The 24,790-nt window shown below is 40.3% G+C and overlaps 1 protein-coding gene across 1 annotated transcript in view; it reads left to right on the top strand.

Annotated features, from left to right (window-relative positions):
- Positions 1 to 24,790, top strand: part of KBTBD12 (kelch repeat and BTB domain containing 12) — a 41,153-nt gene that overhangs the window by 5,804 nt on the left and 10,559 nt on the right. The window contains exons 2-5 of the mRNA XM_083869149.1: positions 2,297 to 3,431; positions 4,379 to 4,649; positions 7,842 to 7,992; positions 19,266 to 19,463. Of these exons, the coding sequence (XP_083725275.1) occupies positions 2,362 to 3,431; positions 4,379 to 4,649; positions 7,842 to 7,992; positions 19,266 to 19,463 (1,690 nt within the window). The 5' untranslated portion in view covers positions 2,297 to 2,361. The remainder of the gene's footprint in view (positions 1 to 2,296; positions 3,432 to 4,378; positions 4,650 to 7,841; positions 7,993 to 19,265; positions 19,464 to 24,790) is intronic.

Genomic DNA, 24,790 nt, shown 5'->3' with positions numbered 1-24,790 from the left:
AAAGTGTTGCTCTTACAGTAAAAGAAAACTTAAAGGTGATCAGCAAAGGAAAGGAAATGAAATCATGACTCAGTTCTACACACAGCTTCTTCCTGATCACTACAAAACGATGGTGATTAATTATCTCACTTGTTCTTTACATTAAAAATATACATTTTTACCATTATAGAAAAGCTGGGGGATGCATGAAGTTCTGACATCATAAAAGAGAAAGGAAAGAAGTTGATAATTTTGGAGGAAAAGTTGTGATTAGTCAGATTGTGAAACAGGATTGGGGCTTGTTGGTGCTTATTAACATTTTCATACAGCTGGAAATGAACAACCTGGTTCAAGACACTACAGCTCATCTTCTTTAAAAATGTCTGTGCTTATGGTCTTTGAGATGGTAAGCACAATTTCTGAGATATGGGGAGGTTCCTTTATCAAAATGCAGTGAAGATCAAATATTACAAAATGATTAGATAGCACAAGGGGAAAACAATAAACTGTCTAATTATCATGTAGGATAAAAATGAGAACATTTCCTGTCTCATGAAAGGCTTCTACTGACTGTAAAGACTGCTCCAGAGGCAGAGAGGCAGTTGATACAGTATTAAGATTCATGTTTTCTCAAATCTAGTATTTAATTTCAATGGAGGAAAAAAAAAATCAAGATTTTAAAATACCATCTCTGTATTTTTGTACTCAACTTACTGTTTTGATTGAATTTTAAAAGTATCATAAGAAGAGCTCGGAGCTTGGCCCACATCCAGATGTTAATGTTTAGTCTTCCAAATCAATTTTTTAAATCTGGCAATAACCCAGTTTCATTTCTTAGATTTGTTGCTTCTGGTTCCATATTTGGAATATGGAAAGAATGAATCAAATTAAGGAAATGCCAATCTTCAAGCATGCTTGGCTTTTAAATTAGCCCTCAAAGTGAGGAATCTACCTAACTTGTAGAATGATGACTAGTTCCAAAAACAACTGAACAGCTAAAAGAGGAGGCTTGAGTTTGGTGATATAGCTGTAGATTTCCTTTCCACCTGGGAAATAACTGTAATATTTTTAACAATCTATCTATCTAAATCTGTAGAAAAATCTGCTTGCAAAAATACCTTTAGATGAAATTTCGAAGAATTTAATACACTCATTTTTTATGTTGATACATGTTTCTTCAATGAAACTAAGACTTAGTGCTGCCAGGATTTGAGAAAACCAATTCAGTCTGTGATATAAGCCCTTGATCCTGAAAATATTTAAGCTGCTGAGGAAGGTTACTCATTTCAACAGTCTCATTAAGTACTTTGTAGCATGTTTACAACGTGTTTCAAACATGGTTATACCAGAGCTTTAGGACTTGTTCGTGTATTGGTGACTCATGACACGAGTCCTTAATGCATTTCTAAAACAGAACTGTCTCATTACCATAGTACAGTCAAAAACTGTGATAAGGACTGTTATCTCTCGAGTGATGGTAAATGTCATTCTCCCACTGAAATTCTACACCTGTACCTCACATTCTGCAGAAAGACAGAGATTCACTAAAGGATCTGCCTTCAAAAAAACCCCCAAAACCAAAAACCAAACAGAAACGAGACCACAAATTTCCTTTTTTCCCTTCATAAATAAAACTGGAGGGAGTATGTTAAATAATTACAATTTAATTTAAAATGTCCCTTGTTTACAGTCTTTACAGAGTTTACAGAGTTTACAGTGAGTGGAACCAAAACAGTGGAACCAAAACTGTCACTCTGCAGCAGATAAACATCCTGCTGAGAAGAAGGAGGACAGCTGGAAGGCTGGCCTCTATTTCCTGATACTTTACTCATCCCAAAGAAAACTGGTTGCAACTCTGTAGAAACCAGTGACCTATGCTTTGGTGTGAGAGAGAAAAGAATCTGGCCAGTTGGACCAAGTTGCTTCCTTCCACTTCACTGCCAGTCTCTGGGGATAAAAGCTGCCTCTATGCACAACCCTGTGTTGACCCTCTCAATTCAATTTTTATAGGTTCTATATCAGGGTCAGGGAAAAGAGGGAGAAGGCAGTTGAAAAAGGCTGCTTTGAATGGAAATCGAATTGTCTTTAAATAGTTGCAGAACCTGGGGTAGGTATTGAATACTGAAGGTCATTTGAGGTGTTGATTTTTCTTATATTTTGTTTTGGAGGCATTGAACCTGACACCTCACCATAATTTTGCACAATTTTATACATTACTGATTCACATCATCAAATCATACAGATTATTAACATTAGATAATTACAGCAATATTCATTTGTTTTTTCTGATTGGACAATATCATGCTTCTATCTCTAGAAGCATTCCCAATGAAGACCTTGAGTTCTGAGGATATTTAAAGAGAGGAAGTTTGGAGACCAACCATGAACTGCAAGGCTGAGGAGAAGAAAAAGCAACGCCATAGCTTGACTTTATTGGAGCAAGTAAAGAGAATGAAAGAGTCCACGCAGATAATCGACGTGGTGCTCATCGCAGAGGGTGAGAAATTCCCCTGCCATAAGGTGGTGCTGGCTGCCTTCAGTGCCTATTTCAAAGCCATGTTCACGTGTGGCTTGGCAGAGTGCACACAGAGGGAGGTGGTGCTGCACGACGTCTCTGCCGAGAGTGTGTCGGTGATCCTGCACTACATGTACAGCGCTGACCTGCACCTCACCACCCTCAACGTGCAGACTGTGGCCCTGGCTGCCTACTTCATGCAGATGGAAGAGGTTTGCAATATGTGTCAGAAGTACATGATGGAACACATGGATGCTTCCAACTGTGTGGGCATCTACTACTTTGCGAACCACATTGGGGCAGAAGATTTATGTGACCGAGCAAGGAAATACATGTATCAGCATTTTGCTGAGGTAAGCTTGCAAGAAGAAATACTAGAGGTTGAATTCCAGCAGCTGATGACTCTCATCAAATCAGATGATCTGAATATTTCCAGGGAGGAGAGCATTCTGGACCTCGTCATTAGATGGGTCAAGCATAACAGACAGTCACGTTCACAACACCTTGTTGAGCTCCTCAAGCAAGTGAGACTGGTACTTGTCAGCCCCTCTTTTCTTGTGGAAGCCCGGAAAAGGAACACAATTATTCTGTGCAATGCAGAATGCAATGATATGTTCGAGGAAGCACTGAAAGCCATCCAACTGTCCAGCCACCCTTCCCTCAGCCTGCGATACGGCATGGAGGTGACGGATCTCCTGCTCTGTGTCGGCAACAACTCCCTTGGCATCAGGTCCAGGCATGGCAGCTATGCAGATGCCAGCTTTTGTTATGCTCCTGCCACACGAAAGACTTACTTCATTTCCTCCCCAAAATATGGAGAGGGCTTAGGATGTGTTTGCACTGGTGTTGTCACTGAGAAAAATGATATCATTGTGGCGGGCGAGGCAAGTGCCGTCAAAATGTCTAGACAAAGGACCAGGAACATTGAAATTTATAGGTGTGTACCCTCTGACAGAAATCTTCTAATAATTTAAAAAATTTAAATCTAAATAATGTCCCTGGGGACAAAAACCAAAAAAGACCATTACAGAAAGCAATTTTTACTTGCTTTATTCTTCTTAGAGATTTTGGCTCCTTTAATCAATTTGTCACAACTTATTTTCATAGCTCTGAGTTATATACATAAAACCAAATCTTGATGCCTCTTCTCCTGAAAGAATGAGGAGTTACTCTTGTGGTATCTCTGAGTAAATGAGCTCAATTAGATCGATGTGTGTAGATTTTACATCCTCCTTACCCAAGTCTCAGTATTTTCCTTGGATACTTCTTTTCTAGGTCATTAGCAGAGGGAAATGAGCCAAGTGAATGATCCAATGAGCCCAGTAACACGGAGAAAACATGCTTCTCTGTTGATGTTGATGATAGGGCTTCACAGATTAAAGATAATGATTGATAGCTCAAAAACCTCATTCTATTTTTACTCATATCTTTTTCAGATGCATACATTCTGAAGAAAACCAGACATTTCCTGGATTAAAGATAAAATTTTAAAATGGGGACAGCATTTTCAAATGCAAATGCCTGAATTTGAGGAAATAAATTCATAGTGAGGCAGGTGAAGTGGCTTTCTTTTCAGCAGTGTTGAGTTCTCACTGCTCCAACTAATTTCAGCACAAACTGTGATTGAGCAGCACATGCAGAAATAAGTAACTTCTTGCCTTAATTAGGGTCAAATGTCTTTGAAAGAACAAAGAATTCCTCACACTAAAAATGCTTGATCTTGCAAACATTGGGCATGATTTTATAACCTCTCTGTGAAAGAGAGCTCCTCTTTTCATTGTACTGAGTAAACACTGACAATTAAAGGGGGTAACATTTCCAAGCAGGCTGATGGGGACCTGGGTGAGCCAGGGCATTTACAACTCTGGATTTTCTTTCCTACAGATACCACCAGCAAGGAAACCACTTTTGGCACAGTCTGTGCAGCACTCAGCTCCGTGAGCTCTATGCACTGGGCACTGCCCACAATGACCTCTATGTAATAGGAGGGCAAATGAAAGTGAAAAATCAGTATCTGGTCACAAACTGTGTGGAGAAGTATTCCATGGAGCAAGGCACCTGGGGAAGCACGGCGCCTCTGCCAGTACCACTGGCCTGTCACATGGTGGTGACAGTGAAGGACAAGCTGTATGTGCTGGGTGGATGGACACCACAGGTTGAGAATTGTGCCTATTTACTTTGTTTGCTTTGTGCACTAACAAGAACTCATGTGTAATTTTACAGTGCTTTTTGCATGGGAAAATACATTATTGATAACAGAAGAATAAGTTCCTCACATTCCTCTGATTAAACATATTCTGCAGGAAAACCTAACATGGTGAAGAAGAATATTATCTATCTATGCCATTCTCACTGTAAATGCCAACGTCAGGAAGGGCAGTTTTTATTCACAGATATGTGGACAGTGGAAAAAAGTTTAAAATACATCTCATTTGTCATTAAAGGTTCCATTCTTTCTATTCCTTATTTACTATCCCCTTAATTTTTCTGGATATAATAAATAATGGCATTTAATCATACAGGGACCCTTAACTGTGCCTGTTTTGAAAAAGTGTGCACACAGGTACACTTCAGGGACAGATATATATGACATTTAAAGTTCACCTCGATTTCTCAGGAAGCTTTCTTGTTTAACTAAAGTTAATTTATTTGATTTTCATTACATTACATTTTAAAAGAAAAGTCAAAGCATTCTCTGGGAAACAGAGTCCTTTAACCAATCTATTTATTTATTTCTGTAGCATTATTTAGCCATGTAAAGTTTTTAGAGGTATTTTCAGCAGGGCCACAGATACATGTTCAGTAGTATCTGAACTGAGATTATTATTATCTGAACATATTATTATCTGAACAGAGATTATACAGAGCTGTGCTACAAGGAAGATGGATGTCAAGGGCAGTGCTCACTCTCTCCAGTTGCTCCCAGAGCAAAATATCTCTTTTTAAGGGTCTAGCCCATTTTTTATTTATTGCTTGGTGAATTTTAAATTTGAGTGCTCAGGAAAAAGCCCCACATTCACTTGACAATGAAGTGGAGCATCTGTAATCCTCGTAGCAAGATGTTCAGACTGTCATCACAACTCAATGGTTTCTGTCCTTTTAAAATAAATTAGTGTTTAAAGTATTTAAAAGTGAGATGCATTCAGCTAAACAAGACCTCCAGATCTTTGAATATTTTGAGTGCAGGAGTCCCCAAGGAGGTGACAGAAAGACCAGAGAGTATTTCTGATACAGGAACAACTCTAAAAGGGTATCTCATATGTGAAGAACTAAAAAATACTTAATGTAGAAACAATCTATCTGTAAAAAAACTTGAACTGAAAGATACGTCATATAACAAAGATGGATGTTGAAGTCAGACAACCACCTTTATTAAGCTTTTTTCCAGAAGAGACTGAGAAAGGGGAAAAGTGGCTTAGAAGCACAAGTCAGGAATATTGAGCCAAAAATTATTTTTTTAAAAACTACCTAACGTGGATACCTGCCTACCAATACTATCAGTAACAATGCACAGGTGTCTGAGTTTATACAGAAATAGGTTTGAGATGAACAGATTAACAGCAATTGATCAAAACCCACAGCTTTGTAAGATTATGGCATACCTGCACAGACCAGAATAAATTAGCTAAAGTTCTGAGAAAAGTCCTTTAAGACCAGGACTAGAGAGTGCTGAATTCTTCTGGTACCATCTATCTTCCCCCTGTCAGATGCAATGATTGTATATGTGGGGCTACCACAGCTGCACTGGGAAAGCAAATGAGCTGGCCAAGCCAGGTGCTGTCCCTGTGCTGGAGCAGCACTGAATGTTCTGTCAATCCTGAACAAACACTAACAACAGCACTGACAGAGTGCCCTAAATGCATGTGTCCATTACAGGACAGAGATAAATACATGTTCCCTTCCCACTCAGGCTTTGTAATTGAAATAAGGCAAGACAAAGTCAAGCCAGGACATAAAATGACAGCTTAGGAGGGCAAGGACTTGCTCACAGCAGTGCTGCTCTACTCAGCATTGGTCTGGCTCCTGATGCCAGCACAGTTAAAACCCACAGTGACTCCAGCCTTGGTAACTGGGGGCTGTTATAATGGGGGAAAATGTTTCGTGAGGCTAAGAGGAAGATTTCAGACCCCTGAGACACAAGGGTCTGAAAAGCTGCTGGAAGTTACATCTTCTGTACACAGAGAGAACATTGTGCACTCCAAGGAGAACATTACCAATGAGGTTGGAAATGTGGTTGGATGTGAATTTACAGCATTTCAAGTGGTGTCTTCTCCTAAGTACATGTTTAGTCTGTGCTGAAAATACCAGCTTTAAAATACCCCTCTTTCAGTGAATAAATTAGTGTTTCACACTTACCACAGAGAAAGAACACACCCCAGGCACTTACAGGGAATAACCAAGGGGCTTTAGACTTACTCTTTAGCTTGCCTCCTACTATCTTGTCCATGACATTAATGTTGGAAAGGTCTTTTGGGAAAGAAAAGTAACAAGAAAACAAGGACACATGTGACACCATCACAAGCAAGCAAAGTAATTCTCTCCTTCTCACTCTCTCTATGTGAAAACTTACATCCCAAAATATTTCAGAATCCTCCCTCCACATCCCACTGCTAACATTCAAGGGTGTTGTACCCAGAAAACAGTATCTGAATTCCCTGCATTGTATAAGACAGGCAGAGAGGTGGAAAGATTAGAGAGAACAAGAGGAGTAGGAGTGAGTATAAAAAGTGTTATGGCAACAAAGACATAGCAAGAGGGTTAGGAGCTTATAATGAAAACTATTGAAGTTACAGCTGTTAAACAACATCACTGTGGTTTGGCTGACTAAATAAACATGCAAATGTTTATTAGGATAAGATATCTAAATAAAAATAAATAAATAAATGTAGGACTGAGAAAGGGCAGCAAAGTACCTGACTGAGACTCATGGTACAGTCAGAGTAATAGTGGAAAGAGATTTCAACATTCAGCATAAAAAAAGGGACAGACTGGTTTTCCCTCATTATTATTAGGACTGTACAGCAGCCTTGTGGAAGGGGGTATGTTCTTCCAGAGCTGGGACTGTTAACCCTAACCCTAACCCTGAATGTGTTGTGAGTAAGTACCCAAATCCTTGTCTGTATTGCTGCAGGACACAGATACCCACTTACCCCTTGGCCTTCTACAGCAGACTCCCAGCCACCAGCCATGGGTGCTGTTAAACCCTGGGGACTACAATCCCCTGCAGCTATAATTGATGTGTTTATGCTATTTATCTGCTGAGCTGTCTGCTGTGATTAATTGCCTGCAGGCATATGTGGAGGGCTCCAAATGTCATATTATTATATGGCTGTCATATTTCATACAGATGGATCTGCCTGATGAGGAGCCGGATCGATTAAGTAACAGAACATTTCGGTACGACCCAGCCCAAGACAAATGGACAGAAAGAGCTCCAATGAAGTTCTCCAAGTACCGCTTCAGCACAGCCGTAGTCAATGGGGAGATTTATGTCTTGGGTAAGAGGAAACAGATTTTTAACAGATAACACCATGACTTTTTCTTCTTTCCACCAATTTTTCTTTGTGAAGTGAAATATCTCACCCTTTCTTACATACTGTACGACAAAGTACCTCGTACTAAATGGAGAGTATTTTTTCTAAAGTTATTTGTTCCCCACATTATTTATTCCTTCTGTAATTTATGTAGATTAAATTATGTGAATGCAGAGTGTTCTGGATTCGTGCAACAAAGATTCACTTTTTAAGATACATTTCTTTGAGGTGTCAGTGTATGCCATAAATAATAATGAATTTTAAAAGGTGGGTAGAGAAGCCTTGAATTGCAGGTGAGCAATGAAACGCTAAGGAATATACACAGCATCATGAAGGAAAGGCAAAAGGATAAAGAAAATTTTGATTTCCCAAAACCAACATCGTGAGTGTCTCCTGATAAAACTCAGTGAATTCTTCTCTTTCACCTACCTCAACACAGTACAACAACAACAACAAAAAAATCTAAATTTTTCCTTTTGTCAGCTTTTGATTGAATCCTTTCAGGTTTTGTGTTTCAAAACAGTACTTTGACCAAAAGTTTTACGAGCTGGGGAAATCAGTTCAATAATCTCCTACCTAAAAATCTTTTGCCTCAAAATCTTATTGTAGATAGGTATATGACTGGAAAGTTCTTAGAATAGCAGGGAAAAGAGTTCCTCCAGTCAATCTACAGGTGGGCTGTGAGTGATTCATGCCCTTCCATGCTCCCATGGTCTCATTGGCAGCTTTAGGCATGAAGAAAGCAGCAATTCTATCAGGACCTCAGGATATTTCAATCCCCTCTGCTTCAAACTACTTACAAGCATCAAACACAAAAATACAGTCTTATCAGCTTCATACACATCCTGTATCAGGGTGTTCTGGCTTTGTCTAGGTTGTTACATACCAGGGATAAAGCAGAGTTTGTTCCTGCCTCATAATACAGGAAGTGTTTCACAGGGGGTTATACAGGAAAGGTGTCTTTGAACAGAAGAGGAAAGTGGCTTTCACACTGCATTTATCTTTTAGAAAAACTCCTTTCTCTTAAGTGGTTTGAGAGACATCCATAGGCACAACCAGGAGGAAGAGTGAAAGAAACCCACATGGAAAAGTGAGTTCTGCAAACAGAAAGTTGTGTCATTATTGTCAAAGGTTAGTGATGGAGAATGTCAGAGTGCTGTTAAATAATGAGAGTGTTGGCTGCCCAGGTTCAAAAGGGTTTCCCCCTTTTGCTTTGAAACGTGGAGACTTCATGCTTTGTAAAAGGTTAAATACATATAATTATTTATACTGACACTGATGCTCTAATGGGGCAGCAGAAGCAGCTGGAATAGCTGGGAAGAGAACAGCAGCATTCATGTGTTTCAGTAAGGAGTGGTCCAAGATCAAGACCTCAAAGGCTGTGATGACAGAGGGAATCAGAGAGCAAAAAAAAAAAAAAAAAGCAGCTGCCTTGGGATGCATGTGATAAAACAAACTGACAGTCTTCTTCACAGCTAGCCTGACACTGGCACAAGGAAAAGGAGTGGCTAATGGGAAAAACAGCATTCATTTTCTTCCCTGAAAATTTCACAAAGCAAGAAGCATATGTGAGAGATTACAGTAATGAAATGTACAGATTGAACACCAAACACAGCCTTAAATATGAAAGATGCCTGTTTAAATGGCATTGAGGAAAGTTCACGGTCTCATTGACCTTCAGAAGCATTTTGCTAATTAAAAAAATAAAAAGCCTTGGTTCTGTATGTGTAGCAGCCAGTGCTGCAGTATTCAGGGAGCTGAACACTAACTTTAATTCTTTCTTACCTGCTGGCCAATACCAATAATTCTCTGTGTGTGGGAGAGAAAATCTTTGCTAGAATCTGATCTCCACATGTGTGGTAACAGGGTTTTGCTTTGTCTCCATCACTTTGCTGGTTCACACACCTTCTCATGGCAGCCTTTATTTGTGTCTATTCCTAAGGGAACCAATGCACTTCATGCTTAGTTTAACAGTTTGCTGAATTGGCCCTTCACTCTTGCCACTAAGTTTAACTAAACATTCATAAAGGCAGTGCTCGTTCTCAGTTTTAACAGTGTAAATCTGGAGTGACAAACTTGCTTGTGATTAATACCAAGGGTAACTAAGCTCACACACTGCTCCAAGCAGCAGATTTTTGAGAAAGATTGGGCTATTTTAGCCATTACATTTCTGAGCCTGCCTCCCTTCTGATTCTCTGGCCACTCAAAGTGTAACTGCAGCAAGTGCAGACATGAATGAGGTACAATCAGGTATCAGGAATATCAGTTGCAGAGAAGACATTTTGACCTAGGTCTGGGCTGCTTTCACAAACTCCTCATTGCCAGTTTTCACAAACCTTGTAAGAACTTCAACATCTATAAATCTGCAAAATTTAGTTGAAACTGGCCAACAGGTACAAAAGCTATATAAGGTAGAGAAAATAATGTAAATGTAGATAGAGAACACACATATAGTTAGAGGAATTGCATAAGTCTTGTTTTCTTAGGAAGTCAAAAAATATTACAACTAATTTTTTAATTGAAAGACAAGTCTGAGCCAAAAATGGTCAACAAATTCTGCCTTTGAAATCCACCTGCAGGAGTATGGGTGGAAATGGAGATTTATCTGTTAAAATTAAGAAGACAATGTGATTGTTAAATGCTAAACATCACAGGCTGAAAATTCTGTGGAGAGATTAAAGCATTTTCCAAGACCTCTCAAAGTGATGAAGCAATTTCCAAATGAACTCTTGCTGGAAACAGTGATACAGACATTATATCAACATCTTACTCTGCAGACACCTCACACAGCCTCATCTCCAGCTGCAAACTCACACTCACCAGCTGTAATGACACCTCATACAGAAAAGCTACATTCCATGGTTTATCTGTGGTGACAGGTTCTTGTCACCCTGTGAGTTCTCAGGCTGCTGGGCTGCGAGGTGGGTCCAGCTCCCATTTGGACACAATTGTGATGGTCACACTGGCCAGGGGAACGAGCAATTCATGGCATTGAGAGGAAGGCAGTGAAAGTATTCTGAATCTGGCTGATGTGGGACTTGATCATGCAGATGATGTTCAGGAGAGAATGGGGATGGAAAGAATAGAGGTTGATAGTGCAAAGAGCAAAGAACAGCAACTGTCACACGGGTAGTAAAACCACTGCAGGCTCCCCAAAGCTGTGGACCCCTTGGACATCACCCCACTCCATAAGGAGTGTCAGGAACTCTGGGGTCTAGAAAGAGGCTGTTGAGGGTGATTTGTGCAAAAAGACACATTCTGAAGAGGATCATAGCTCATAGGTTGTTCTCATGTATTGGACTCAGAAATAGCTCAGGCATAATGACTAAACTTTTGTGCTATAGATGAGAGAGAGACTTTTGTTGAGTTTCTGCTATTGCTATTGATACCCTTCCCAATCCTAATGGAAATTTCTCATGGTGAAGTGTGTGTGCATACTTCAGAACTTGGACATCTAACAGGCTCTAGTGCAGCCCCAATCAGGGGACACTCAGTGAAGGGGCCATTCAGAAGCATGGAATGGCACTGCTTGGATTCCTACAAGTATCCCCCACTTTGCCTACCATTCTTGTTCCTTTTGGGGTGCAGAATCTCCACAGGCATCCTACAGTCTGCAGCGAGCTAAGGAGATCCACTGGGGGCTGCTGAAGGCAGAGGAAGGAAAGGAAGAGAGGCAAGGTGGAAGCAGGTAAATGCAAGACATGTTCTGTATGCCTGGAGGACCACACTCTGCTCCTTAAAAACATGAAATAAAGAGATAGTTCTAGCTGGGCACATAGTGATACAGGGAGATAAGATTTCTTGCAAGCAAGTCCTGAAAACAAAGTCCTTAAATTAAATAAGGTTGTCAGCTCTTTGCAGCAGGATCTCCTACACAGGTGTCAGCACATTGAGGGACTGTAGAGCACAGATGAAAACTCATTGCAGAGGAAGTTGATCCTCTCTAATGTCTGTGATGTATAAATAAAATTTATATTATAAATGTGAAGTAGAAAGAATTGACGGAATACCAGCTTTGAATAAGGTGAAGTAGTAGATCCTTTGATAGACAAATCTTATTTTTGTTCTCCTCTATGTAGGTGTAAATTTGTAGTAAGTAGTCTGCTGATGGCAGTTGTGTTGTGTCAAGATCATTTTATTCTCACCCAGATCAGAATCTCATGCTTAGCCTTTGAAGTGTTAATTTCTGATAAGTCCTACTGGCACAGCACAGAGTATGAAGTCACTGTCCAAAAAACCCTTCACAGACTAATTGCCAGCTCCAGCATGTAAAACCCTAATGACTTAAATGGAATTATTCTGGAGTCACGCTGATGGAAGGAAAATGAGAAATAGATCAGTATTTTTAATCTGAGTATTGTTCAAGAACCCATACCATGTGTCTTAATAAGCAATCCTGCAACATAATTATTGTCTGTCTGTTGTGTAATGTTCCTAGAGAATCTCATGCTATTTATACACCATACATAATCCTCATAAGAAAATGAACAGCATTTCCTAAAGCTCAAAATCCTTTCAACTATTAGTCTCTTTTCACTGGTCTCAGCTCTTTCTCTCTATATTTTCCCAGGAACATAGCTATATTCGTTGGAAAGCCCAAGAAAGAGCAGTATTGTGTTCTTAATGACACAGGCAATTGAGACACTTTTGGAAGAAAACCAGATGGGAGGGCTCTATTTAAGGTCATGCATTTTAATCTCTCACTTAAAAAAATATCCTTTCTAGCTACTTCTCTGAAAACATATCACAGCCAACATACAAATCAGGAAAACTTATCCAAATGAATCCATTTGAATGCATATTCATTACTTATGACAAAACACACTCTGTAGAACTAGTATCTCTGAAATACAGGTCACTGTTAAAAAAAAAATTGTATCACAGTTTTAACCATGTGTTGCTTTTATGCTGTATAATTCCTGCTTTATAAACAATAATGTATTGAAGGATTTAAATGAGAAATCCTATTAGGGAAGATTTAGGAACCAAAGAATTTTTGTTTATCCTCCTCAGACTGGCATCTTACCTCTTACAACTTGGGAGTTTTTCCCCCTGGGTTCTTGTTGCAAGCTTATTTTAAGTTTTAAACAGTTAAATGAGGTTCAATTAAATACTGAATGTCTTGATCATAAAATACTTATTTGAATATTTACTTTGGGGTCTCTCTGGAAAAGAAAGTGTGTGTAGGAGGAGCTGGAAGGAGACATTTTAGCTTTCATGCTTGAGTATTAACTGTGCATTTGAATAACACTTTCTTTTAAAATAAACATGTCTATTTATAAATATGCTTTGGACTTCTGACAAGTAGCAGCTTATGGGTCTGATTCTAAGCTTTTATATCTGTGCAACAGCCTCCAAGGTGTCCGTGTGCAGGGAGGAACAAAAATAGGCAGATAAATTGGTCTGATAGATGAGATTGAAACTGATTTCTACACACTTAAGTATTTTCAAAGGAAGTGAGAAAAGACATTTTATGAGAAAAGAAGGAGCTGAATCTGAAAAATTGAGCATGCTTAGGAAGACAATAATCTGTTTTATCAGCCCTGCTTCTAATCAATCTTTTGCCTTCCTGTCTTCTACAAGCTGCATTACATCATCTGCTGTGCTGCAGGTTACCAAAGGATGACAGTGCTCCTTGGTTTCATCTTTGGAAGTGCCTGCCAGGGCTGGTTTATGGCTCCCTCATTTCTCTGAGACACCAGCCCTGCCTAGCAGAGAATGAGAGAGAAATGTAACTGCTGAGACTCAGCTTGAGTGCTGGTAATGAAGGGAAACGTTACATAAGGGATTAGCATTGTACATTCCAGAAATCAATTTAATAATGAACTACTTTATGTGAAACAAATCTTGGATTTCATTTGCTTGTTGAAGAGTTACTTTTTTTTTGTTTTTTAAACCCATTTCCCAGGTTCCTTTGATAAAAGTTCGAAGAGGCACCACTAAGAGCACTTTGCTTGGTATTGTGATCTGAGAACTCAATTATAGGATAAAAAATAACACTGTCAGTACCCTGAGAGCACTAACAAGTCTTGATCATCCTGAGCAGCACTCCTTTTGCCCACAGAACCAGGAGCATCAGTTAAACAGAGGCCCAAGGGGTCAATTCCTTCTGTGCTTTTGCCCAATACCTGCTGGGAGGGCCTCCTGCAATTGCCCGTCTCTGGTTCTGTGGAGCTGTGCCCTCATGGTGAGCTCATTACCCAGCTCAATTTCCTTTTGGAAGCAGCTCTGCTCCTCTTGTTCCCTGATACACTGCCCTGTCTGAGAGACAGTAGTGCCTGTCTAATTTCAACCAAATTCTGAGATGTGGCTCTGGTAGTCAGTCTCAATGGAGCCCAGTCCTTTGTGGACCCCCAGCCACCTCAGGTGTTATTTGGTTCAATCACCCTGTCTATGCAATGAGCAATCTAGACTTACATCTGGGTGGTTTTCTTGGAAGAAAAGTCACTGTTGGACTTGGCTGCCTGGCAAATTTAATTCCATAAGAGCTCAGTGTGGATGAGACTTAGAAGTGCAGTTCCTCTGCCAGTGCAACTCCAAAGCCAGTGCCTGCTTTTTATCAGTGACATGTGTAAAGTCACTGGATGCTGGAATGTTCCCTATTTCTTGTAACTCAACTGCGTGTCAGGCTCACTCCTATAGGAATATTTAGAGGTATTTAAGCAGTTATTGCCTTTGCACCTGCTGAACTAATCATTCACAGTGACTCTTTACCACTTCACCATCATTTATAGACCTTCCCCCACAAGCACTGGAAGGCTGTGGTGTTATTAAGGCTGATGTGGTTCTAAACTGCATTTGGTCTTCCCCAGTGAGCACGGGGTAAGGGAGAGGCAGCTGACCCTGGCCCAAGCTGGGTGCTTTGCCTTCAGCAAGACAACGAGCAGTGTGTGGGTAAAGCACGGCAGAGAACTGTGCCTCATTGAAATGCTGAAGACGTGCTAATCACATCACCTGCCCTGCCTCGCCTTCTTGCATCAAAGGCTTGTCTTCTTTATCCTGACTTCTTAATAAAGATCATGTATTTTATTTATACATTTATTTTAGGAAGGGAGCTTCATGTTAAGCTTAAAGTCCATTAGTACCACTGCTTACAGAGTGCCCTTGAAAGTATGTTCAATTGCAGACTAATCCAAGAGTGATATGGAAAGCTCTCAAGCATTAATGGGTTGTGGAACACAAAGGTGGCTTCGGTGGTTATTTTAGTCATTCAGTGGCATCTGAAATATCTCCTAGGAAAAGTGCAATTGTAAAAAGCCTAAACTGTTGAAAGGGTGTATTTGTAAGGGATAGCAAGACTGAGTTCTGGGATTTAATCTTCTCATACGATCAATGTGATAATGACAGAAATGTTTAAAACTCCCAGTGAGAAATCCATCTTCCCTGCACAAAGGACATGTAATTGAGCTTTAGGCAGAGAACTGAACCAGGTGGGGTTGAATTCACCTGCTCTGTTCAGGAGTGTGGCTTAACAAAGGACCCTCTCCACATTATAGGCATAGAAATAGGCATTGCTGCCCTTGGCACATCTGCTAGGATTCCCAGGGGGCTGTGACCAGGTGTGTTTTAGCGACCTCATCTGTAATTTTGGGTGGTTTAAGGCACAATCTCAAGTACACCATACACTGCTGATGGATCACTTGGTACAAGAGTGTCCCTCAAATGACCTAAGCCCCTATTCCCTCTTCTGTACCCTACCTTAGCTCCCTAAATGTCACCCCCATTTTATGTAGAGGATGACATTTAGGGCATGAGCTCAGTTTTTCAGCTGCTCGATCCAAAGGACCTGAGATAAAGACAATCTCTGTCGTCTTAACTATAGTTCCCTATGTCACCACTTGCATTCCTGATGGTTTCATAAATATGAATGAAGAAACCAGTGGAACAGGATGATCTGGACTCTTGAGTGATGGAGCAGAAAGTGGCCAGAGTTGTCTGACACAGCAGGGGTTTTTTTCTGCCAATTTGAAATCTCACATGGTATATACATTATAGATGATGAATAGCCTGGTTAATGTGAGATTTCTCCACTTGGTTGTAGATATGAATTGATTTAAATTTGAGACATTTTTCTTGTTGATTTTTGTATTCAGTTCTTTGGAAAGAGTCCTGAGACAGCCATTTCCATTAGAGGAAAAAATATACTTTCTCACAGGAGTAATTATCAACTTCTGCATCTGGGAACACAGAAAAACAGTGCTCAGAGAGTCTGATATCCTTTGTTCCTTTGTTAGCAACCTTTCAAGTGTTAACATTGCTTTAAGAGAGGAGGTTGAGGTTCATGATTTCTTATTTTCCAGAATTCTCTTTTTCTAAGCTTGAAAATTGAATTTTACTCCCCTCTGATTTTTCCTTCTTCCTTTATATTTGCTGAGAACTTAGTTTTGCTATTGTAAACTGATTATGAAATTGGATTGAGCTGAAATAGCTGTGCAGGGTTTAAATAAAATGGAGGTAATTTGTACCTTCAGGACTGTCTCTGATAAAGACTAAAAGGATTAAAAGATATTAAATATAAGTTGCTTAAACCACCCCATGAAGGTTCCATAAATACTTGAAAACATATAGTAGCTCTGAAATTTTTGAAAAGATGCACCAATAGGTCCTGGAAAACTACTTTTCTAATAACTATACAAGAAAAATATTTGGTGGTGGATCTCCTGGACTGGCAGCTGAATGTCTTCATTAACAGGTAATAGTTGTGAGGTTTTTTCGCAAAAAATCTCTGACTGCTTTGTCAGTTTTGTACCTGGTTATTTGTGTTCTTTCTGAAGTTACCTTGCCCCACAGTTACTCTATTTAGAAAATGACAATAAAAACACAGTAAGAAATAAACACCTATTATGCTTCTAGAAAAGTTCAGGGCCATTTTGTTCACCCCCCCTCCCTGCTTGAAATAATAAGGCAATCAGCAAAGTTATTGGTTTCTTACATGCTTGCATGTGCTCCCTAACTGGTACCATTTATTCCTCTGATTAAACAAGAACCTCTTTCATTTTTCATGTGAAGACTTTTCTTTTGGGTGAGTGCATATTCTTCAGCAGGGTACAGTAACAACTGGGCCAATTTAAAAATATCTAGCTTGACAGCCAGCAGCCATCTGTCTTTGGCACTACAAAGCTGTATTTTGAAAGGGTCAATTTAGTCAGTGGGGAGTTTTAATATTATTGGTTCCCAGTTAAAACTGCCTTGAGAATCTCTCTCTGAATTACACTGCAGCTTGTGGACTGTACACAAACTGGTGGCAAATTATCTTGCACGCTGTAGTCTATGAATCTGCCAATGGAAGCTGTACAATCAGAAACCCTAGGAGATAAGCAATCAATTAAATAGCCTTTTCAATTAAAAAAAATTTTTAGCTCTTAATTTTTTTCTTGATAAATTTAGGGGAATATTGTCCTTCCCTAAGAGTGGCACCACTTTCGTGAGTCGTGAAGGTGTAGTGGAAAAGACTCCACAGGAGAGGATAATGCTTCTGGCATAAACAACAATACAATAAGTAAATGTCTGAATTCTGAAATACCCCAAGGAATAGCTCAGTGAGATTCCATCATGAGAAAGGCTCAGCAGGGTGATACTTCCTTTTTTGACATGGAAATGATTACCAAAATTCCATGACCACAGTTAATCCCTACCTCAGCTGTCTTAGGTGAATCAAGCCTCAGTGAGGAGCCCATCAGGGCAAATGCTGCTTTAATTGAGGGTGTAAGCACATTTAGATGCCAGCCTGGTGTAAGCACACACTAAGGGGTATCTCATACAAACTGCAAGGACCTTGCTGGTGGGTATTGAGGCAAGCAAAGATTTGCTGTGCTGGAAAACGAGATGAAAGCTAAACTTGGTGAAGGTTTTCAATTTCAAATACTGAATGAAACAAATTCTGTTAATTTCAGCCAGAGGAAAACTTTCTGCTGATGATAATGGACACTGAATTTTAGTCTAATTTTGCTGCTCTGATGCAGGTCTAACCGATTTTATCTTTGCCTGACTCTAAAATACAGATCAGGAATACAGTGCTAGCAAATTTGGAGTGTTTCAGACCCATTTATGGGGAGCTTCCTCTTGCAAAAACTTTTGGAGAATACACAAAAGATTTAAAAAATAACACAGTACATTTTAAGAGGTAGATAGAAAATCATATGCAAGTAAAACCTGGAGCACTAGGGGATCATTCCTCTGACAGACCAGCACTAGGGCCAATATATTTTAAAAGCAGCAGAGTCAGCACAGGTTGCACTTGCAGTCCTTTCCCTTTGCATATGCAAGCACATAATTACATGGTTACAATGCATTTTGGATTTGCACAATTGAGCAGCCCTACGAGTGTAGGGAATGCCAGCCTTCATGTGGAAATGCCTTGCCTACTGCAATCATTTTATGCTTAAAAGTAGTCACAAACACATACATGCACAAAAGAATGCCATCAGTGCTCATTACAGAGTATTGTGTCCATTGGCACAGATGGAAAACCTGCCGGGCACGTCAGCATATTCATTCCTGAGAACTAAAGGCTGTAAATTCAAAATGTGGATTTGATCACTGGAAGGGATTTGGAAAGGCAGAGTTTGCAAAGTACTATCAGGGTACAGTGTTTCCAGTGTGCACAGGGATCTCAGGTACATCTGCAGCCTGCCCCAGCAAAGGGAAACTGGGATTTGTTTCAATCCTGCATACTGACTTCAATCACCCTAATTAACCACTCGGCAGTAGGGCTTGTTGCTAATAACTCAGCTGGCACTCCTATGTGTTGTATGGATTTGTTCCTGGAATTCAATTTGCCTTAAGAAATAGGTGTAATTTGCCATAAGAGATAGGTGTAGTATTTTTCTTTTATTGACAAAAACTAACCAAAAAATGCAAATAATGGTTGGTAACGTGTGAGGGTCAAATTCACCAACAGTATTTGAAAATAGGTTTTGATCCATTGCAATTTGTCCAGCAAATAGAACAAATAATTATGACAATTTCTACCATATGGAAAGAAAACAAAACAAAATACCTTTGTGTTTTGAAGACATTTTGCTTTTCCTTCCTTTGATATGGGACTTCAGAAAGGATCTTGCTTTGATGTCTGTGGATAATGTGCTGTAGCTTCTGCTTCGAGTTCTCTCTCAGACTTTTGAAGCTGCAAAGAGGAAAGAGTGGGAGATAAGAGGATGTAAACAGAAAATGCAGCCAGCAATGTATTTTACAGCAGAACACGGGATTGCTACATTTGACCTGTGTATCTTTTGCAGGAGGAATTGGGTGCCTTGGTTACGACAGAGGACAGACACGGAAATGTCTTGATGCAGTGGAGATTTATAACCCTGATGGAGACTTTTGGAGGGATGGACCCCCTATGCCTTCTCCCCTCCTCTCCTTACGAACAAACTCTACCAGCGCAGGCTGCGTGGAAGGGAAGCTGTATCTCTGTGGAGGATTTCATGGACCAGGTACTAAAATGAGTCCAACAGTCTTTAACAGTGCAGTTAAAATCACTTTCACCGGACACAGTGATCAGCCCCATCAGGTGGCACTGGCATGCCCTGGAGCCACAGACCTGATTCTGCACTTTGAACCGCCAGCTCCTAATGTCAATATGAATTGGGTTCTGTTTGACTTTTGCATTTTTCCTTAACAAAAGACAAAAATTTAAGGATGTTTCTGATCTGCACTAAACCTGTCCAAACCTAAAACCTCACCAGAATTATTCTGGATTTACATTTAGAGTCACAGAAATGAGGAGCTTAGTGTTTTACAGACATTAGAGAACTTGGGTGTATTTGTTGAAGATTAAGACCCTGTCCATCTGCCCTTAGCCATGTTATCTCACTCTGCCTATTTACTCAAATGCTTTTTGTAATCAACCTTGAAAAAGCTTGTGTACTTAATAAGTACCCTGGATAGGGAACTGAGATACAAAGAGACTAAAGTTCCAGATCTAATGATTTTAAATAATCCTAGCCCCATGGACACTTATCTTCCTTTAAGTCTTCTTCTTTCCAACTTTGCTTAGCTTTATCAAGATCACCAGTGCCAATAACCTGGTTGTTTTTTTTTTCATTATAAATGGAAAGGATTGCAAAACAAACATACTTAAATGATTCTGCTATATACAGCTGCCACCTCAATTTCCTTTCCAGGAGAAAGCAATACCACAGATAGCAGTAATCTACTGCAAATAAATGTCATGTCTCATTGTTGACCAGGAATGGTCACATGGTATCACTGGGAGATATATCCTTCTCATTACACTTTTACTTGCATAACAACCTCTAAACTTAAAGCTGCTGTTATTTTAGAAAGATGATTTTTATCAGCTTGTTCACAGTTGCCTTCTGCTTTCATTTGCTACTGTTTGAGGAAGCTGCTTCCTGAAAACAATTGTTTGGCAGCTCCCTAGCAGGCATTTTCTCATGTCATCTCTGTTAGGAGCTCCGTGATGTCAGAGAAATTATGCTTATGACAACTCACTGTGTTTCCACTGCAAACCTTATGCAATTCTAGTTCTTTTTCTCAGCAACATTATGAAAGAGCTTAAAGTTAGTGGGTAAAATTTCAAAAGGCTAATCATGGGAAATGGTCGAATCACCATCCCTGGAGGAATATAAAAGACATGTAGATGAGGAATTCAAGTACATGGTTTAGTGGTGGGATTTGCAGTGCTGGGTTAATGGTTGGACTGGATGATCTTAAAGGTCTTTTCCACCCTAAACAATTTGATGACTCTGTGATCATTAGCACTGAAAAATGAAGCATTTTTGTTCCAGGTGACTAACAGATTAATATGAGATTTTCTGACTAGGGTGACTTCAGAGCCATAAAAAAATCTGTCACTGAGTCATGTATAAAAAGTGGTTGTTCTGGGAGAGATTGAAAGTCTTCCTGTGGATTTCATGAAGGCTGCCTTTATATATTTTGTATATAATGCCAGCTCAATGGGGTCCTGATTCCTTCCTCTCCTATTGCAATCTATATCATTATGCATAGAACTCCTCTGCACTAATAGTGTTATTTAGATTGGAAAACAAGAAGTTAGAAAATGCCAGTTTTGCAGTTACCTGTGCCACCTGAATTCTGACCCCCTACATGTGTATTCTGTACAACAGTAGTGTATAGTTCTGATGTTAGACACTGCTATGGTGTCTATTAACAAGGCAGCCAAAATAGGAGTCTTGCTGTCAAATCAAGTGCAACCGCATAGTTTAGGAATTGAGAGGAAGCCATTAAAGATGGACTTCTTAATTTGACTTTCAAGTTACTATAGGAAAAGGGCTTTCTAAATGGTCACAACAATAACAGCTTCTAGCTACTGTCATCAAGACAAAGATGGGCAGAGGCCATAAACTGAACATGAAGATGTCACCTGGCTAGCCTCTCTCCTTGGCCACATGTTCTTGCATCCTGGAAAGGGCTCTTGACTGATGTACTCCTTGAGGGTGAAGGGTGGAGTGAGAGGGTTATTACTGTCACATGGGAGCTTGGAGAGGGTGACTTGACTCTGCACTTTCACAATTACAGCTGCTCAGCAGCTTCAAGGTACAGAACAGCATGTGCTGCTGCTGCTTTAGTAGAAGAAAATATTATTTTAGGATGTGTTTGGTTGGTTTTGGTCTTTGGGCTTCTTGGCATGTCACTGTTTTTTTGTGAGGGATATGACTGAAAGAGGATATTCCAATTTCACAAAACATTGTAATTTAGTTTCATCCAAGTGGAGTTCTTGGAACAAGCTGGAAGCACAGCTGTAGTCTTTGGGTTTTCTGCCTGCTGAACGCCAAAGGGCTGCTGTGATCATTCAAGAATAAGCACAGCAGAGAAAAAAAAAAAAAAAAAGAAAGAAAAGGAAAATAAGCCAAAATTACTGCTGCAATGAAAGTCTTAGCCTATGGGGCTGAAACTAACTCCTTCAATAGCATAGATCTGTCCCAATCTCTTCAGCCTTCACTTGCCTTTGCATTTGCTTAAACCCACTCTTGATCCAGCAGGAAGTTCACCTAGTAAAGACATATTAATTTACATGTTAATTTTTTACTGGTATGTGTCATGCTCTGTATGCCTTCCTGCATATGTATAGACCTAAGTGGATCATTAGAATCCAGGGATGCTGTAGCCAAAGCTGAAAGGCAGCTGTTAACTGCTTAAAGCGCCCTAAATTTGGAAGAAAGGATGAGTACTGCTCAGCTACCATATTTTCCGAGTGCCATGTGACAATTAAAGTTTTGTGATGGCAGGATTCCCATTCCATATGTATTGCCTGTCACAAGTCCTTGTCTGCCTGAAGGGAGGACAAATGGTGCAGCACTAACATCATCCCCAGGAGAAAAGGAAGAAAAACTGCAGCTACTCGAGAGGGAAGTCAGCTTGGCCAGCTGGCAGTGGCAACAGGAGTCCGTCTAAAAGATGAGTGAACTCCAAAGTGTGTTCAAGATTCCTCTGAACTGCAAGGAATATTTTTCAGTGTTGAGATACGATGGTAAAGCTTGTAAGGCTTCCCCTGCTGGGCCTTGCTCAAGTTAGAAGCTTGTTCAAAGCTGGCCATGGAAGAGGAAAGGGGATTAATTCAACTGAAGCTTAGACACTTTGCAGTGCCTACACTAACACCTTGGTAACCCCAGGCTCCCTGCAGCAGATGGAGAACCACAGACACTTCAGAGGGAGATTCAGATCCTTGGTGCTTTATATGTGCTCTGAAGGAGCAGAAATAAATTCAGAAACTTGAGGCGCTCTACTTCTCTAAAAGCTTCATGTTTAAATCAGGATGTGAGGGACTCTAACTTGGCTTACCTAAGACAAACACATAAGAACTTGGTGTCTATGGTTTGATGGTGCAAACACCTGAGAGACCTCTGTATTGATATCACTAGCTGATGAATGTTGTATGTTTTTACAGCCATAAGTACCCAAAAATCCCACTTCTTCTTTTGAATCTGTTTCCTCCTTAGCAAGACTTGCAAAACTTCATCTGTTGGCCAGTAGTTTATACAAATTAGCTCATTTTCTACTAAAACTACTATGGCAAATGGGAGCCATTAAACTGCTTGTCTCAGCTCAGCTCATGAAGCCTTGTGTCTCAAACGTTGTCATTTTCTAGCACTGTTGTAGCATTCCTCAAGATAATCAGACATGTTTTAAAATTTTCTTTCCATTAGTTTATAGTTCAACACAGAGTGAAAACATTACTCCCAGTATGAATACTCAGCAGGGCTCAGTGTGCAATAGAGAGCCAGATTTCTGCTAAAATACTGCCACATTTCTTGCTGTAACTGTGGATTTTAAACCAGCCTTTGCAGTCTGACTGTACAGTATTCTTGTTCATATATTTTATTTTCTTTTCAATGAACAAAAACCTGTCAACCTACACAAGCTGACAGCTACCGACATCAGCCTGTGCCCAGTAGAAGCAGCCTCATAAGCATGCCTCCCTGATGGAGGGGGGAGCAGCTCTTCAGGTATGCAGGATTGCACCCTTAAAAAATGCCTGCCAGATCAGATTCCATTTCTTTATGACTGGTTCTAAGCATTATAAGTATGTTTTTCTGGTGAAAGTAGTGAAAGAAAGGGTGTGTGCCTGCTTGCTGGGACCATTCTGCTGGTCATCTGCTGTCACTGTCACTTGTAGCCTATATCTGGTGGCTGGGGATTGTAGCTTTAGTTCCAGGCTATAGATGTTGGTCCAGCTGGCTGGTTCATAGATTTGAAAGAAAGAAACTGAAACACAGAGTGGATTTTTTTTTTTTTTTTTTTTTTTTTTTTTTTTTTTTTTTTTTTTTTTAAACTCAAAGCATCCTGGCTGTATCAGCAGTAGTGTGGCCAGCAGGCCCAGGGCAGTGACTGTCCCCCTGTACTGGGCACTGTTGAGGCCACAGCTCAAATCCTGGGTTCAGTTTTGGGCCCCTCACCACACAAAAGACATTGAGATGCTGGAGTGTGTCCAGAGAAGGGCAACAGAGCTCTGGAAGCTCCAGAGACTGGAGCACAAGGCTCCTTGGGAGTAGCTGGGGGTGTTTAGCCTGGAGAAGAGGCTCAGAGGGGCCTTATGGCTCTGCAACACCTGAAAGGAGATTGTAGCCAGATGGGGGTCAGTCTCTTCTCCCGGGTGTAACAAGTGACAGGACAAGAGGAAGCAACCTCAAGGTGCACCTGGGAAGGTTTAGATTGGATATTAAGGAAATTTTCTTCACTAAAAGCACTGTCAAGCACTGGAATGGGCTGCCCAGCGCAGTGATGGAATCACCATCCCTGGAGGTGTTTAAAAGCCATGTAGTTGTGGCACTGAGGGCCATGAGTTAGTGGTGGCTTGGCAGTGCTGGGCTAATGGTTGGGCTTGGTAATCTTAGAGGCTTATTCCAACCTAAACAATTCTATGATGTTAATTAAAATGCTACCTTTACTGTGATACTGTCACCCACACGACATCAGCTGATGTGTGAAGTACAGGCACAACCACCTCAATGCAAATGATGAAATGTTTAATAGATCTGCTCTTAGCACCACATATTCCCTACAAGGTCTTATAACTTCATCAGATAATGGGGCTTGTTGTGGAACTGTCTGTCTCTGAACTGGCAGTTTTGCCATCTCCCTCCTATGTAGCTTAGAGCAGAGGAGGTGAATGTACTGCCTCCCTACCATGTATGTTGAAAATTTCTGTAATGTGTTTAGTCTCGTGTGAGACCAGGGCTGCTTAATCCAGTTTTGTTATTTACCTACTGGTATCAAGTAGAAATTAGTTTTTCACTTGAATAATGTTACAGCCTCAGAGGAAGGGAAAAGGGAAGAA

The sequence above is a fragment of the Zosterops lateralis genome (assembly GCF_965231275.1).
Source record: "Zosterops lateralis genome assembly, chromosome: 11".
NCBI classification, from domain to species: Eukaryota; Metazoa; Chordata; class Aves; order Passeriformes; family Zosteropidae; genus Zosterops; species Zosterops lateralis.
Note: the sequence above shows the minus strand (reverse complement) of the source record. Positions and strands in the feature narration are given on the sequence as shown.